Source organism: Canis lupus, chromosome 23 (genome assembly GCF_011100685.1).
Source record: "Canis lupus familiaris isolate Mischka breed German Shepherd chromosome 23, alternate assembly UU_Cfam_GSD_1.0, whole genome shotgun sequence".
In the NCBI taxonomy this organism is placed as follows: Eukaryota; Metazoa; Chordata; class Mammalia; order Carnivora; family Canidae; genus Canis; species Canis lupus.
This window is the reverse complement of record NC_049244.1, coordinates 50,940,519-50,958,387: the sequence shown is the minus strand read 5'-3', so window position 1 is coordinate 50,958,387 and position 17,869 is coordinate 50,940,519. Positions and strand designations below refer to the sequence as shown.

Sequence of the window (17,869 nt, the reverse complement as noted above, 5' to 3'; positions counted from 1 at the left end):
GCATTTGTACATTGTACATTATCCTCCCACTCTCTACGTGTTCTCAAAGATGACCAAGAGTAGCTCCACAATCCCATTCAAAGATACTATCAGTTCCTGGGAATATAATTTATCCAGGGCAAGAGACCTGAACTAATTCAGAGCAGATGGGTATTTTCTTATAATTCCTTTGCTCGTTGTGAGTTTGGGTTCCTACTCATCAATTTGAAAATTATATCGCTTATTTGAAGGCACTTTCATTCTTAACCTTATGCCTATTAATCACAGTTCTTGGCCAGATTTTGGCGAAACACCTTATCTTCATCCGAAAGAAAACTCTTGCTATCTTGCTAGGTGGAGCTTATTTGCAGCCCGATGTACAAAACAGGACGAGTATACATGTCACAGTTACAAAAGCTATTAGAAGTTATTCTACAATAGCCACCAAGGAAGGGGTGGACAAAGCTGAAATACGTGAATAATACATTTTATAGACCGAGCCTTCTAGAAGTTCAGCAAAGAGAATCCAAACACGATACTATGATCTAGGAAACAAGACTATCAAATTATAAAATAATAAATCCATAAGAAGAGGCTCCAGACCTGGCCTAGTACAATCTGAATCGCTGATTGATCTATATGATCTATATATTTTTTAAAGATTTTATTTATTTATTCATGAGAATACACAGAGAGGAGAAAGAGAAGCAGAGACACAGGCAGAGGGAGAAGCAGGCTCCATGCAGGGAGCCTGATGTGGGACTCGATCCTGGATCTCCAGGATCACACCCTGGGCTACACGCAGCACTAAACCACTGAGCCACCAGGGCTGCCCTGATTGATCTATATTAAATAAGTATATGGAACAAAAGTTTTCAATGTTATTATATGTAAATAATCTTCTGTAAGTAAAACTGCAACAGAACAAAACGCAATAGCTCTTTCAAATTCTTTGTGTTTGTATGGGCTAATTACTTAGGACATTTCTGTGAAACTTGAGAAAATATGAAATACTGTAATTATGTTCCCAAATGAAGTAAGTAAAAGGTATTTGGTTTTTTGTGAAATATAATCTGTGTTTCATTCTTATAACTTGGTGCTATGTCATGTCCTCATTTTGTAAGTAAAATAATGACATGCTGTCATTCTTGACAAAAGAGCTCTCATTAGCAGGATATTTCTGCTTTCTACAAGACGCATTTTGGAGGAGGTATCAACAAATGCAGTATATTAAATGTACAGATTAAAAATAAATTATAAATAAACTTCTCACGTGCCGTGTTTGTACTTTTAAAATTATAATTATTTAATATGAAAATGATGCAAAAATTTTTAAAGGTGAAATTAGGCTTCAGATCCTTTTCAAAGTTCCTGTCTCTGCTTCAACTAGAGAAGGAACTCCAGTAACCTCCTGCTGCCCCGCTGAGGCATTCTCTGCTCCAGAGCTGTTCTTCCTTTCTTCCCCCACCCATCCCATGCTTTCTGTACTTGGATAAGGAAGAAACAAACAGATAAGTTATTCCACAAAGGTAAGAGTGACAGCAGTACAAAATGCTAATCTAAGAGGTTTGCCATTTAAAAAGAGGCAAAGAATGTCTAGCTAGTGAATTTCATTAAGATTGGGAAAAACGTGGGCAGCCTCAGTGGCTCAGCTGTTTAGTGCTGGGTGTGATCCTGGAGGCCAGGGATCGAGTCCCACGTCGGGCTCCCTGCATGGAGCCTGCTTCTCCCTCTGCCTGTGTCTCTGCCTCTCTCTCTGCCTTTCATGAATAAATAAATAAAGTCTTTAAAAAAAAAAAAAAGATTGGAAGAAACATTTTGAGACCGGACACTGTACTTTTTGAATCATTAATTATACAGGCCATCTGACTATTTCATAAGGCCATAGGATCCTTCCTTATCGGTAAGTCAATTTGTTACACCACCAATTTAAAGGTCAACCCGTATGGAACATCTGCCAAAAACCCTTATACCAACATTACATTTAATAGTGAAAAATTGAGTGTTTTTTCTCCTAATATTAGGAACAAGGCAAGGATATGCATTCTCTCTACTCTTATCCAACATAATGGTGGAAGTTCTAGCCAGAGCAAGAAAGCAAGAAGAAGTAAACGGTATACATATCAGTAAAGAGAGGAAGAAAATTGTCCCTATTTGAGAGGACATGATTGTCTACATAGAAAATCCCAAAGAATCTACAATAGAAGTCCTAGAATAAACAATTCAGCAAGGTCAATGACTGAAGATAAATATACAAAAACTAATTATATTTGTATAGACCGCCAGTGAACACATAGAATGAAATTAAAAATACCAATTATGATTGCTCAAAAAAATGAAACTAAGGCATAAATGTAACAAAACATGTACAGTACACTTTTATGCTAAAAACTATAAAATACTGCTTAAAAAATCAAAGATATAAATAGAGAAACATACTGAAGATTCAAAGTGTTAAAGATAGCAGTTATCCCCAAATTTATATGCTTATATATACATGTATATATGTGTGTGTGTGTGTATAAGTGTGTAGGCTTAATGTAATTCTTATCAAAATTTTAGCAAGATATTTTTTAAGATATAGACAAGATTGTTCTCAAGCTTATATGGAAAGTCAAATGAACAGGAGAGCTAAAACAATCTTGAAAAAACTAAAGTGGAAAGAAGCATTTTACCTGATTTCAAGGCATATTATATTGCTAATACCACAAGACTATGGTATTAGATCAGTGGAATAGAATAGCAAACATAGATCATGGAATACAATAATGAACCCAGAAATAGGTCCGCATAAATATGCCAAACTGATTTTTTGCAATGGTCCAAGAGCAACTCAGTGAAGGAAAGACAGCCTTTTCAACAAATGGTGCTGGAACAGTCAGATACCCACGGCTTAAAAGGAAGGAGAGAAGGAAGGAAAAAGGGAAGGAAGGAAGAAAGGATCTTATACTAAACTCATATACCCTATACAAAAATTAACAGAAAATGACTATGGACTTAAATGTAAAACAAAAATATGATTTTAAAAGCAAAAAAACACCTAGGGGAAAATCTTTAGGATTTTCTAGTCAAAGAATTCTTATACTTGATACTAAAAGCTTGATCCATAAATGGAAAAATTGATAAGTTGGGATTTCATCAAAATTTGAAGCTTCTGCTCTGCAAAAGACCCTGTGAAGGAGATGAAAAGACAAGCTACAGACTGGGAAAAAAAATATTTACAAATCACATATCTGACAAAGGACTATTATCTAGATTGCACAAAGAAATCTGAGAGTCCCACATCGGGCTCCCTGCATAGAGCCTACTTCTCTCTCTGCCTGTGTCTCTGCCTGTCTCTCTCTCTGTGTCTCTCTTAAAAAAACCTTAAAAAAGAAAAAAAAAAAAACACATGGCCAAAAGACATGAAGAGAAATTTCACCTAACAAGATACACGGATGCCAAATAAGTACATGAAAATATATTCATCATTAGCCATTAGGAAAATGCAAGTTAAAACCACAATGAGATTATTCCTATGTACCTATCAGAAAAGCTAACCTAAACACTAATGACAACATCAGTTTCTGATAAAAATGCAGAAAAGGTGGCTCACTTATACACTGCTGGCAAGAATGTAAAATGGGAGAGGACTCTGGAAAACTTTGACAGTGTCTGAAAAAAACTAAGCATGCAATGCTGCTACTACTACTACTGTACAACCCAGCAATTGCACTCTTGGGCATTTATCCCAAGAAAATGAAAACATATGTTCACATATTCATATATACATGAATATTTACAGTTTTATACATAATAGCTAAAAACTGGGGGGAAATCCAGATGTCCTTCGACAGGTTAAACTGTAAACCTTCATACTCTGGAATATCTCTCAGCAACAGAAAAGTATAAACTACTGATACAGGCAACAACCTGAATAAAGCTCCAGAGAATTACACTGAGTGAACAAACTAATCCCAAAAGGTTACATATTGCATCATGCCATTTAGACAACACTCTTGGAATGACATAATTATTAGAAATCAATGGTTCCCAGGGGCCATGAATTAGGGTTGGGAGGTCGGGTGGTGGAGGTGTGTGAAGAGGCAGGGTGACGTGAACGTGCCTATGAAAGGGCAATGCGATGGAACTGGTGCACATCCTGACTGTATCCACGTCCACATCCTGACCGTGACACTGCAGCACAGTTTTGCCGATGTTACCACTGGGGGAACCTGGGGAGAGAAGGGGAAGCTGGGAAAGAAGAGGCTGGCATCTCTTGGTATCGTTTCTTGCAACTGCATGTGAATTTACAATGATCTCAAACTAAGAAGCTTAACTTTTAAAATAGTAAAAGTAAAAATAAATCAATCTGAGACTAAAATACAGAGATTAATCCATAAGAAATTTAACTGAGCGATTTTAAGAAATGTTGGCTTCATATATAAATTACACATAACACACTCATTTTATATAAATATTCTTCCAAAGTGTATGTCCTCTAATACTTTTTTTTTTTTAATACCTATTTTTCTATGGGGAAACCTCACCTTACACTCTATGACCCCTGCAGCCAGTCAACAAAAGTATTTTTTTTTTAGATTTTATTTATTTATTCATGAGAAACACATACAGAGAGAGAGAGAGAGAGAGAGAGAGAGAGAGGCAGAGACACAGGCAGAGGGAGAAGCAGGCTCCACGCAGGAAGCCCGACGCAGGACTCGATCCCCGGACTCCAGGATCAGGCCCTGGGCTGAAGGCAGTGCTAAACCGCTGAGCCACCTGGGCTGCCAACAAAAGTATTTTTGACTAAATAAATAAATAAATAAATAAATAAAAATAAATAAATAAAAATTAAAAAAATATATATATATATATATATTTGACTACCAATTGACAAATGCAGACTTTTCAAGGTTCCTTATAATATTTTTTAAATCATTTTTCCTAATGAACTATCTTGGGTCACAACATTAACTGAATGGTTTCTCCAAAAATTAACATTGCTTCCTGTTTCTTTTGCCATGAGGTTTTAAAACTATAATTGCTTAAAATCACAACACCCATAGTCACAACCACATACGAACATGTACAAATATCACTACTTTTCCCAGGATGCTAGTGCTAACATTTCTGTGACTGTATCCTCCTCCTCCTTTTTCCTCTACTTTAACTCAACACAAAATCTGACCCTAGCCACAGTGGCCCAAAATGACCTGGAAAATTACGTTTATTTTTTCTGGCAATGACAACCTGTGCTTGGAAATATAAAACTGTTATTCTGAATAAATTTCAAAGTTCCAAAGTACTAAAATTACTTTACTGAAACAGGACAAAATGAGCTGTTGCTGCTAGGGAAAGGGATTGTTAGCCCAGAAAGAACAGTGTGCTCTCCAGCCCTTGCACCACCACTTCTGTTTGGTAAAACAAACAACTCTAGTCTCTTTATTTTACTTTGTGTTCTGTGGGAATAAATATCTCCTGAAGCTAAAATCCTATTACAAGTGTTCATGTTGTCACCGTCTGAAAAAACAAGAGCTCAGTTTTACTTTTGCAAATAACTGATTTTTCCATTAGTTTATTGGAGTTATTTTGACTTCTGCATATGTCCTCTCGCAGAAACAGCAAAAGGAAAGGTGTCCAGAACGCCTGGGTGGCTCAGTGGTTGAGCGTCTGCCTTTAGCTCAGGGTGTGACTCCGGGGTCCTGGGATCCAGTCCCACATCGGGCTCCCTGCATGGAGCCTGCTTCTCCCTCTGCCTGTGTCTCTGCCTCTCTCTCTCTCTCTCTCTCTCTCTCTCTCTCTCTCATGAATAAATAAAGAAAATCTTTTTTAAAAGGGTGTCCATTGCTTTTTTTTCTGAAAAGAAAAGTCCACACATCTCTAACATCAGTTGACATTCAGAAGGGGAATAAAGAATTGTTACTTTGCAGATCTCGAAGTATTGTTTCCGTTTAAACTAGGGCAGTAAAATCCTCAATTAGAACAAGTGCATTCTGCTTTCAGGATGCTGGATGAAAATTCTAGCAAAGCTGTTCCATACTGGAGGTCAGAGACAGGTGGGGGTTAACTCAGCCTAGAGAGAAGATTTAGAGATATGGTCTAAGCACTCGCAGGAGTGAACCATAGAGTCTAGCAGCAGGCGAGGGGGGCAAGTGTGGTCCTGCTCTTCAGCCCACGGACCTATTTTACGTTTTCTGCCACTTAGGGATATGGATGTCGGAGGTGCATTTCATGCTCAGAAATTGTGAGTAAAAGCAGAAAGGTTTAGGGAATACAAGTCAAAAGATTATCTTACTCTTTCTTTTCTAAGATTTCCTAAGAAGATGAGACCAGGGTAGTTATTTTAACAACTGTAGGCTTCTAATCAGGAAATGGATTCTGTAACTCTAGCTGGTTGTCATCAGCATTCTCCACACCGCCCCCACCACCTTTATGTTTTCTTGCAGCTCTTTCAATTACTATTTATTTTGCTATTAATAGTACAGTATGGTACATTTTCATTCTTTATCATGCATCATCCATTTACAGATTATATAGCAAAAGTACAAAAAAAAATAGGAAAGGCTCACCTTTTCTTCCCTAATTTCTACACTAACCTACCTTGCCTATATATACAACACACACACACACACACAGAAGGAAACACAGCAGAAAGAAAAGCCTGCATAAAAACTTACATGAAAAGCTAAAAAGAAAAATTAAAAAAGAAAAAACCTTTGAAGAACCTGTCACCACATACTGATCCACACACCTCACCCACTTATTTATCTAATAAAGAAATGAGCACAATTTCAAAGCCACGGTGGAAAAAATGATTCGTTTTCTTCACCTTAATAATGAAATAGTCCTGGAATTGTTGAATCACTAAAACGTACACCTAAAACTAATATAACACCATATGTTAACTGCATTGGAATTAAAATAAAAGCTTAATATAAAAAACTGAAAAAAAAATAACGAAATGGCTCTAATCTGAAGTATTCCTATTACCATTATAAGCTATTTATTTGTTCAACATGGTTCTGTATGGAATGACGCAGGGAAGCTGACTACATAGACATACTGCTGATCAGTAAGCAATTTAACAAGTTACATTATGGACAATCTAGGTGAATCACAGGAAGGTAAGAAGTTGTGGAAAACAAATAATTGACTTATTCTTAGACTGTGCTTCAATAGGCTGTGGCTACATGTATGTATTTTCTTTCTTCGCTTTATAATCAAGTATCCAAGAATAGTGTCTAGCACATAATAGACACTTGATAAATATTTGTGGTATAAATGTATCTAACTTAGGTCTGAAAAAGTACAGAGTTGCACTTTACATTCTAAACATTCAGCAAGACAAGGGCGACAATCAGACAATCAGCGTAATTATCCAGGGACTCAGGCAGCTGAGTTTCCCCCGATGTCCCTTCTCTGCACTGTATGGACAGCTGCCTGCCATTCCTGCCTCGAGAATATAACTGTAGACTTATGAAAGGTTGGGTTTTATCATTTTTAAACAATTATACAGTACCTTAAACATGAAAAAAAGAGCATTCTACAACTCTCATAAAAAATATTGTCAAACTAATACACTCTTTCATGTATTCAAAACATTTACATTGTTAAACATTCTCTGACTTGGCCAGCTTTTTCTCACCAATAGGTTTCTGTTACTTTGGCCTAGGATGCCCTATTCCCCATCTGTCTATAGAAATACTCAGCCTTCAAGGGCCAATTCCAGTTCTATCTCCCACATAAAGCTCCTCCCTCCCTCAACCATCCCAAAATCATGGATTGCTCCCCCCAACTCTCCATTATCAAAGAAAATACTATCGCAAATGACACTTTTTAAAAAGACTTTATTTATTCATGAGAGACATAGGCAGCAGGAGAGGCAGGCTCCCTCTGGGGAGCCTGATGCAGGACTTGATCCCAGGACCCCGGAATCATGACTGGAGCCGAAGGCAGACGCTCAACCATTAAGCCACCCAGGCGCCCCCCCCTTAATATGACATTTAAATTATACACTGTCTTTTAGAGTTATTTTCTCATGCGATTATATATCCTTTTCCTTGGGATTTGTAGTATGGGTATTGTTTCTTTCAGACTGTTTTGTTCTGTTTCTTTTAATTTCTACTATACTGGCCTAATACCTGGAATGAACTCAGCTGAGAGAGAGAGGAAGGATATACCATGTCTTCAAACATATATAAGCACCATTTCTCAGATAGTATAGCATAGCTAAGCTCTCTCTATGCTTAATGGCTCTTATATGTAACTTAAAAGGTAAAGCAAATTAAATGCAATGGTTTAAAAAGTCTTTTTCTGGGTTTTTTTCTTCCAGTTCCTGCTAGATTGCATTTTACATAAATCTGAAGGACATGCAGCAACATTAAGCATCAAGTTAAATCAATGGAATGATTAATGCTAATAGGCAGCCCAAAGCAACATGCACAAAGGATAAAAGCATATCTGAGGGATGACTGCAATTTTTAATTAAAAAGTAACGGATTGGTGGTTAATTAAGAGTTGACTGTAGGTTTACTGAAAAACCTCAATGATTAATGATAGTTAATGTTTGAGGTTTCAATACACAATTTGTCAATCAGTTTCAAAGAGGTATTTTAAAAATTAAACTCTTAATGCAGGCATTGCCAAACAAAATACAGGATAAATGCTTCAGCCTGAGGGCAGAAATGAACTCACAGGGAGGAGAGCAGGATAGAAACTTTTAAATTAAAATTGATTGTTAGCCAAATTCAATGAGTAGTTGATACATATGAAAGGTTTTAAAACAGTGCCCTGCCAGGTACATGATAAGAGGCAAGAATCGAGGTGAAACTGAAATAGACCTTTATATGGAGAGACAAACATTTAGCATCACAAAAAGTCACGAACTAATTGTAGTTTCTATAACGGTTTACCACGAATTATCTGTTTTGTAAATACAGACTAAGGTTCACTTAAAATTTTAAAACAGGCCCCTGTATTTCCATTTTTTTAAGATTTAATTTATTTGAGACAGAGAGCACAAGCAAGGGGAAGGCAAGAGGGAGAGGGAGACTGCTGAGCAGGGACCCTGATGTGGGGCTCAATCCCAGGACTCTGGGATCATGACCTGAGCCCACCCAGGGGCCCCTATTTCCATTTTTTTAAAAATAAGGTTTCTTTTTTTCTTCTTCTGAAAAGCTGCTAGACAAATATTAAAATATAATACGTGGACATTCCAGAGGCCCTCTTTTCACAAAAGCTCCACAAACTTGTCAAATACTGTGCTGGAATTACAGGTGTCTTCCTTCACAGGTTCAACATTCTTTGCACTGAACTGAACTCTACAATCTGGCCATTATGGTTATTCCCCTTACTACTCCATCAATTCATTGCAGATCCCCCAACCAAAATGTGTGTAAAACCTCTGAAATCATTCCCCCAGGTTTTAGAGCTATCTACCTTAAAACGTTCTTAATGTTACACTGTGACAACCCCATCTAATATCATACCTTTTGGATTTCTTCAGGTAATGCATGCATGGGGATGTGACGATCCATAATTTCCCAAAATACAGTGAGGGAGTTCTGAAGTAAAATAATCTAAAAACATTGATGGCAATAGTCAGAATTAAAGTAATGTGAATAGAATTCAAATTAAAAGTCATAAATTCTTGGGAGTAGTCAGAGATGAATGTTGATAACTTTTAACAGTTATTTTATCAACTCAATGTTAGAAGGTACAACTAAAACTTTTCTCAGGTATTAGGCCAATAGAACAGGAAAGAAAATAGACAACTGAATTAGAAAACTTTTCTTTCTTTAGAACATTAGAGTCTAATTGTAATTTCTGTGGGGCTTTTCTACTAATTATTTGTTTTGCAAATAAAGAATAAGTGTCACTTAAAATTTCAAGCAGGCCCATTTATTTCTGCTTTCTTTAATAAAAGGGGTGCGGAATCTAAAAAGCTAACAGAAAAATATCTAAAGATAGCATTTTAGTCCTGCAGATAAGAAAAACAATTGTGACATAAATGCTGGTTTAAAGGATGAGTATGAAAAAAAAAACAAAAAAACAAAACAAAAAAATAAATAAATAAAGGATGAGTATGAAAAAAATAGTTATCAAATTAAATATCTTATGCAGGCACTAAAGACTGATCAAAGCATGAGAAGTGCTCACTTAAGATGAACATATACATAATTTTATGCTGCTATTTTAGTATATTTTCACTTCTAATAAAAGAATTCAACACAAAATTCTATCACTACTTTCATATAACTATACAAGGTGAATGGAGGAAGTACTTTCGGTTCTTTTTTTTTTAATCTTTCCCAAATACGGAGAAAGAAAACACAGCCCGGTTTCATGAGAAATGTTTATATATACATCTGAGGAGTGAGGAACAGAAAGGGAGCAGCAGAGTAAGATGACACAGGCACAATCCCAAAGCAAAGAAGAAAGTCTGAGGGCCAGGGGTAGTTGACAAGGAGCAACCTGGGAGTTCAGGAAAGGAAACTGTCTTATCTTTCTGGTGGGAATGGGGAACTAGGGAAGGCTTCCCGAGGCTGTTTGCTTTCCATCAGATTTTGACACAAAGATAGACAGACCGGAGAGGCCTAGTACTCTATCAGAGACAGCAACCCCAGCCACAGCAAGTTGTTAGGGAAACTGTAGTGGACAAAAATTCTTGTAGTGGCAGTATTTTTTTTTTTTTTTAATTGTGCAGCCACTGGTGGAAAGTAAGTTCTCCATCCCGCGTTAGCACAAAGCTGTCATTTTAGTGAGGTGCTGTTTAAAACAAATAACTAATGAGCTGACTTCCCATATAAACATGATGTGTGTTTAATGTGGAGTTAACTATGGGGGTAAAGTTAACTGACATACCCAACGAAGGTCCATATAGCCAATGACATAATAACCTAAGGTTTGGCAGACTGTCTCTGATGTGGCAAGAGCTCATTATCCGCAGAAGGCTCATTATTCCCTCGTCTGTCATTTCACAATGGACTCACCATCAGTAAAATAATACAGCATCATCTTAATTAAGCTCGAGTGGGAGTAGAATGTTCCCTAAAACCACCAACTAAATCTCCTTTTTATTTTTATTTATTTATTTATTTATTTATTTATTTATTTATTTATTTATTTATTTATTTATTTTAAATCTCCTTTTTAAATTCCACCCATAAAACTATTTTATGAGAGCGTGGATCTAGAGACCGTATAAACAAGGGACCAGCGGAACAGTTTTTGTTTGGCGCCTTCTTGATGTCCTCACTATATAGTAGGTGGGGAAATCTGGTACGTTCTGAACATTTAAGAAGGAAAGAAAAAAAATCTAAAAATTGAAATACTGCCAACCCAGAAAATGTCTCCACGATGCAGAAAGAATTGCATTGTTTTTGTTGATGTTGAGTGAGCAGTTTCATTAGACTGTGATGCACATCAGAGCGGGTCTGCTAAAGAGACTAGAAGGACAGACAGAAATCCCAAGTTTTTTTTTGTTTTGTTTTGTTTTGTTTTGCACAGCTGTGGAGACACAACCCATTGCATACACGCTCTCGGGAGAAATGGCCAACTCGTCCTCGATGCAGCCTGCTACACACGGGGCCGTGGCTGGTTGTCAATTCACGGGTCCTGGAAGGGGCGGTCTGCGATGAGGTCGAGCTGAGGGCGACGGCTCTAGGGCCTACCCACCTGCAGCACGGAGCCCCCGGCCCCCCAGGTGCAATCCCAAGGCACAGGGATAGCGCTTCCCGGATGGCTGCATTTCCAAAAAAAAAAGAAAAAAAGGGGGCTCTCACGTCTAGAAACCCCTCCTGGGTCATTAAAAAGATTTCCCTGCGTACCCGAGGGGCAGAGGGCGCATGCCCGGGGCAGGCAGGCTTGCACTAGTCTGCGCGTTGCAGCAGGTCACGGTCAGGCCTTCCCGTTCCTGCAGGTGACCCTGGCCCCGGGCGCACCTGCCTAAGCGCTTGGGGACCCGCCGCCTGAGCAGGAGCAGGAGGTGCCGGGAACACGGGGACGCCCCGGACCGCCCGCTGCCCAGCCCCTGGCTCGCCGCAGCTCGCGCCCGGCTCTCGGCCCTCGGGTCGCGGGCTCCCCGCCCCCCCCGCCCCGTGGGAACCACCCAAGCGAGGTCAGGGCCCGGGCGGCGGGCTCACGCCCCGAGGCGTCCCCGAAGCGGCGGGCGCTCCGGCCCACACCGCCGCAGGCCTCCGGAAACGCGGGCCTTCCCAGCCGGTGCCCCCGGGCCGCCGCGGCGGGGGGGGGGGGGGGCGCGGGGCGGAGGCCGGGCGGGGCGCCTCGGCTGCGAGGGGCGTCCCGGGCTGGGCAGGCGGGGCGCTCACCTCCGGCTCCACCCGCGGCGCGCACGGCTTCCCCGGTCTCCCGGGAGACCGCGCCGCACGTCGGCCGGACGTCAGGGCGCGGTGACGTCACGGCCCACGCCGCCCGCTGACGCAGAGCGGGGCTCCCTGGCCACGCCCCCGGCCCGAGCGCCGGCGGAAGCGGGAGGGGGGGGCTTGGGGGCGGGGCGTGCGGGGGCTGCGGAGGAGGACCGGAGCGTCCCCAGGCCGAGGGGGACCCGGGGAGGCCTTCCGGGGGGGGCGGGGAGACCCTCCTGCGGGGGGATGGAGACCCTCCTGCGGGGCAGAGAGACCCTCCTGCATGGGGGAGAGACCCTCCTGCATGGGGGGGGAAAAGACCCTTCTGCGGGGGTGGGGAGGCAGAGAGACCCTCCTGCGGGGAGATGGAGAGACCCTCCTGCACGAGGGGGAGGCGGGCGGGGGGGGGGGGGGGAGACGACCCTCCTAAGGGGTGGGAAGAAACCCTCCTAAGGGGTAGGGAGAGATCCTCCTAAGGGGGGATGGAGAGACCCTCCTGCACGGAGGGGGGGAGACCCTCCTAAGGGGGGATGGAGAGACCCTCCTAAGGGGGGGATGGAGAGACCCTCCTAAGGGGTGGGGAGGGACCCTCCTGCACGGGGGGGGGGGGGGGAGACCCTCCTAAGGGGGGATGAAGAGACCCTCCTGCACGGAGGGGGGGAGACCCTCCTAAGGGAGGATGGAGAGACCCTCCTAAGGGGTGGGGAGGGACCCTCCTGCACGGGGGGGGGGGAGGGAGACCCTCCTAAGGGGGGATGAAGAGACCCTCCTGCACGGGGGCGGGGGGGAGACCCTCCTAAGGGGTGGGGAGGGACCCTTCTAAGGTGGGGATGGAGAGAGCCTCCTAAGGGGGGATGGAGAGACCCTCCTAAGGGGTGGGGAGGGACCCTCCTGCACGGGGGCGGGGGGGAGACCCTCCTAAGGGGGGATGAAGAGACCCTCCTGCACGGAGGGGGGGAGACCCCCCTGCGGGTGCCCCCGCCCACGGGCCCCTGGCCCGGGCCCCAGCCCTCCTGGCAGGCACAGGCACGGCCGCTGGAGGTGCTGAGCCCGAAGGGGTGCGGGGCGGTTCTGCCCCTTGGCGTGGCCGCGAGGGCGCGGGGAGGCCGTGGGGACGCTCACCCCGACCCCAAGGAGTCAAGACGCAGGAGCCTGGCCCGAAAGCTCTCTTGAAAACCCTAGTTGGCGAGTGATGGCAGAGGCTGCTCAGCTGCGGGACGGGACGTCCTTCCTTCCTCCCTAAGACAGTGCTGAGGGATGAGCTCCTCCCGAGAGGCAGGCACCGGCCCCTCGGCCCCTCGGTGGGGTGACGCTCAGTGACTCACGGGGGGGGGGGCAGCTCTTGGGGTGATTGTCATGACTCCTGAACCGTCCCCATCTCTCCTTTGTGAGGATTCCATGAGGTCGAAAATGCAGCTGTCACAGGAGAAATCACCGGTGGCTCAGGGGCAGAGAAAGACACTTGCTACCATCAAATGAAGGGAGGTTGAGTATAAACACAAAGAAAACCACAGCCTGCAGGTTTGGGGGTGCTCAGCCCAAGTGGCCTTGGTAGCTGCCCACCGATGAAAATGAGAGCATGCAGTGCCCCACTCTCCCAAAGGCCTTGCTGCTCCAGGCACGCAGAGTGGAGCTAGGGGGACCCCGGCCGGCGTGTTTGCCCCAATGCCAACTACTGACTTAGAGTCTTCACCCCCTCAAAGAGCATTGTTGGTAATCTAGGGAACACGAGCAAGAAGAGTATTGGAGAGAGAATTAAAGGGAGTAGAGGAGACAACCAAGTGGTCAGGGAGACGGGCAAAGAACGTGGACAGCTGCTCATGTTCAGCGTGTTTCTGAGGGACGGTGGAGGTGCGCCCGTTCTCAATAATGGGGTTCATACATGGGACCCAAAGCAGTTCATCTAGATCCACTGAGCGCTTCATCTAGAACAGAAGCTGCACTCCCAAGTGAGTCTGCTGAGGCTAGTTTGGCCACTAGTGTGATTATGAGCAATAATATTTATTGAGTGCTTCACGCATGATAAGCAGAGGAAACGCCTTAAGGATGGGAGAAGATACGGCTAAAAGGCTGTAATTCATTCTGAGATTTAATGTCATCCGTCCTCAGTCTTGAGACTAGTATTCCTCCCACCATCAACGTCCACACCGTAAATGTTTCTTAGAACTTCCTGTCCAATACGATAGCCACATGTGACTATTTAGTTAAAATGAGATTTTTTTTTAAATTCCATTTATTGCACTAGCCACAGTACAAGGGCTCAGGAGTCACCTGTTGCCATGGCATCAGACAGCCCATATCTAGAACATTATCATCATCAGAGAAAGTTCTACTGAACAGCAGTAGGCCCAGTAAGAATTTCAAGGATGAAGAGAGTTAATAAATTGTGAAGAATAGCTTTTGTTAAAAAGTGGTAGTGAAAAGTGTTATTCCTGCAGACCACAGCACAGATGAAGATTTGTGACGGGGTGTTACTTTTTAAAAAAAGTAATCCCCTAAGCCTCTCCCCAGTGTCTTGTGTGTTTATTCTTGGCTCTGTGTTGATCTCTTCCTCTGAGTTTCATTCCTTGTCTCTTTTGTTTTTCCACTGCTTTTTCTCACCCCATTATTGGCCATACTGGAACCGAAGTAGAATTCCTATCATTGAACATATTGAATAAAGTTTTGTGTCATTCTGCTCTTGAATTTTAAATTAGCTAAATTTCTCTTTTTACTGTGACTTCATAAAGTGATCCAGTGATAAAGTTCCTTTTCACCTCCTGTACGACCCTTTATTAATCATTTTCCCCTGTGGGTCAGTGACCCTTGAAGGAAAAAATACAGTCCCTAGTTTTGGGAGAAGAGTCTCTGTGAAGTGACTAAAAGAGGCTTTCTGCGATGTCTCTAGACCTTTGTGTTGTCTGTTCTTTTATTTCTATTAAGAACGTACCTAAGATATTGACCCAGCAGGGCACTGTCACTCACCCCATTCATTTTGGCAGGGAATACTATTTCCCCCTCCCTCCATAAAAAGCATGTGGGAGAATAGGTACTTTGTCAGCAAGTCTGATAAAAATATCAGGAAGTCCACCCAAGATTGCTAATTTCAAAGTGAGTTCAGAACTGTACCAAGGGAGCATGGCAAAATTATAGTTAGCCCAACTTTATTTTTATCCTGTGAACCAGAACACGGCACCACACTATTTTCCCTCAAAAGTTTGAATAAAATGGTTGCAGACAGGCCTCCCAGGTTGGAAGCAACCACAGCCTTCACTGCTATTTCTGGGTTCTATCCAATGCAATTGCAGAATTTTTTAAAAGCTCACATTTATTGGGCTCTTTCTGTTTGCCAGGCACTTCATACACAATGTCTCATTTATTGAGAACCCTTCCAAACACAACTCAGTCGATCCTACTTATTGTTTATTTTTACCCAAATGATGGAAGTGGCCAAGGCCATGGCCCAACGCCATGAGCGCCGAAGTGTACTTGGACTGAAAGTGTCAGCAGGCGCACCTGGGCCTCGCGTGTTGCGTTAGTTGACTCCGCGGGCCAGCCCGTAACCAGGAGGCATCAGCCTACTGCCGATTAGTAACATACGTAAATGCTCAAAAAGTACTGAATTCTAGAAACATAACTCTGTCTTAGACTTACTTTTTTCATAACTTTTCTGAGACAGCTTCCAGTTTTCAAAAAAGGAGGTCAGCTACAAGTGATTACTTGCTTTGTTGTACTTGCCCCAATACACTCTATTCCCACCAAGACGTGGATTAGATTTTTTACTAATACTGTTTTTTTTTAACCGCTAATCAGCATTTAAAGTTGTAGACTCTTTATAAAGCTGTTTTGTATATTTTGAATTCCAAATAACTGGTCTAGAGGTGGCTTTGGCCACAAAATACTATTTGTGGGGTTTTGTTCTGTATATTTTGAATCCATCCTATGTGCACTATAAACTTGAGTACATAATAAAATAAAGGTCACAATGTTTAAATAGCATCTCTCTCTAGGAGTTCAAATGTGGTGTGATCTGTGCAGTAATAAATTCTATACTGAATTCTTTTTAGCCCTGAGAATATGATTATTGAATGAAATTTCCAATGAGATGTCAAGCCTTTAAGTGATAAATGTCTACTCCGAAATATTAAAAGTAGGTACTACAGTGAAACCTTTGTTTTTTTGTTTTGTTTTAAAGATCTTAATTATTCATGAGAGACACAGAATGAGAGGCAGAGACACAGGCAGAGGGAGAAGCAGGCTCCATGCAGAGAGTCTAATGCAGGACTCGATCCCAGGACCCCAGGGTCATGACCTGAGCCAAAGGCAGACGCTCAACCGCTGAGCTGCCCAGGTGCCCATACAGCAAAACCTTTAAGAATTATAAATATATTCTCTTGTGGCCTGTTCACTTCTGATAAGAGCTTTTTTTTTTTTTTAAAAAAAAAAAAGATTTTATTTATTTATTCATGAGCGAGACAGAGACACAGGCAGAGGGAGCAGCAGGCTCCATGCAGAGAGCCCAATGTGGGACTCGATCCCAAGATTCCAGGATAACACCCTGGACCAAAGGCAGGCAGGCGCTAAACCGCCAAGCCACCCAGGGATCCCCCACTACCGATAAAAGCTTTATCCAAAAGCGTGCTATGTGCCAAATATAGTTTAATATTTGTTACATGAGCATATTTATTTTTATTGAGATCTAATTGACATAGCACCTTACACTAGTTCCAGGTATACAACATATTTGTATATATTGTGAAATCATCACCACAGTAAGTCTAGTTAACATCCCTCATCATACATAATCACAAATTTCTTTTCTTGTGGTGAGAGCTTTTAAGATCTATCATCTTAGCAATGTTTCAAATACATAATGCAGCATTAGTAACTATAGTCAGTATGCTGCACGTTATATCACCAGGATATATTAACTTTCATGAACATATTTAAAAACAAAAAAATAAAGCTCTCACGGCACTGACTACAAACTCTTGTATTGAATTTGATGTTCAAATAAGTATATGCCACTGGTAGTTCTTTAAACTCTTAGCATCCAATAATATATAGCCTATAATAAATGTTAATGAATTCAAAGACTGAAAATTGATAACTGCCTCATATATTTAAAAAACAGCTTTTGTGGAATTTGCCTGTTTAATGAAATTATAGCTTATCTCTGAGATTTCCATTGGATTCTCATGAAGCATCTAAGAGTCTCACATGTGTTTTGATAAGTGATTGACAGAAGTGATTTCATTTTACCTTTGTAGAGATGAAGTTCATGTTTCCATATCTATAATTTTAGGTAACTATGGAATTTATAAGAATCAAATTATAGCAATTTTCCTGTCACTTTGTTATATCTATTAATAGAATGATTTAACTCCATTAAATAAGGAGTTGTGGATCATCTTAAAGATATTTTCTTAGGAATTATTGATAAAAAAAACATCAAATAGTACTATAAGATCTATTAAACAGATGAAAAAAATAAGATACAGTAGCCCTGGTTTGCAAGGATTTAGAGCAATAGCGCTCTTAAGTATTGCTTTTAGGGTCAAAAA

General features: G+C 41.8%; 1 protein-coding gene across 9 annotated transcripts in view; it reads right to left on the bottom strand.

Moving 5' to 3' along the window:
- Positions 1-13,569, bottom strand: part of LEKR1 (leucine, glutamate and lysine rich 1) — a 169,948-nt gene extending 156,379 nt beyond the window's left edge. For 2 of the 9 annotated variants that reach the window (XM_038571287.1, XM_038571292.1), the window contains exons 1-3: positions 12,291-12,364; positions 11,302-11,704; positions 9,450-9,539 (exon numbers count right to left, since the gene is read on the bottom strand). In XM_038571287.1, the coding sequence (XP_038427215.1) occupies positions 9,450-9,539; positions 11,302-11,337 (126 nt within the window). In that variant the 5' untranslated portion in view covers positions 11,338-11,704; positions 12,291-12,364. Of the gene's footprint in view, positions 1-9,449; positions 9,540-11,301; positions 11,982-12,290; positions 12,365-13,448 lie in introns of those variants that run through there. The other 7 variants (XM_038571293.1, XM_038571295.1, XM_038571291.1 and 4 more) reach the window with 7 other exon arrangements.
- Between the last annotated feature and the right edge of the window lie 4,300 nt (positions 13,570-17,869).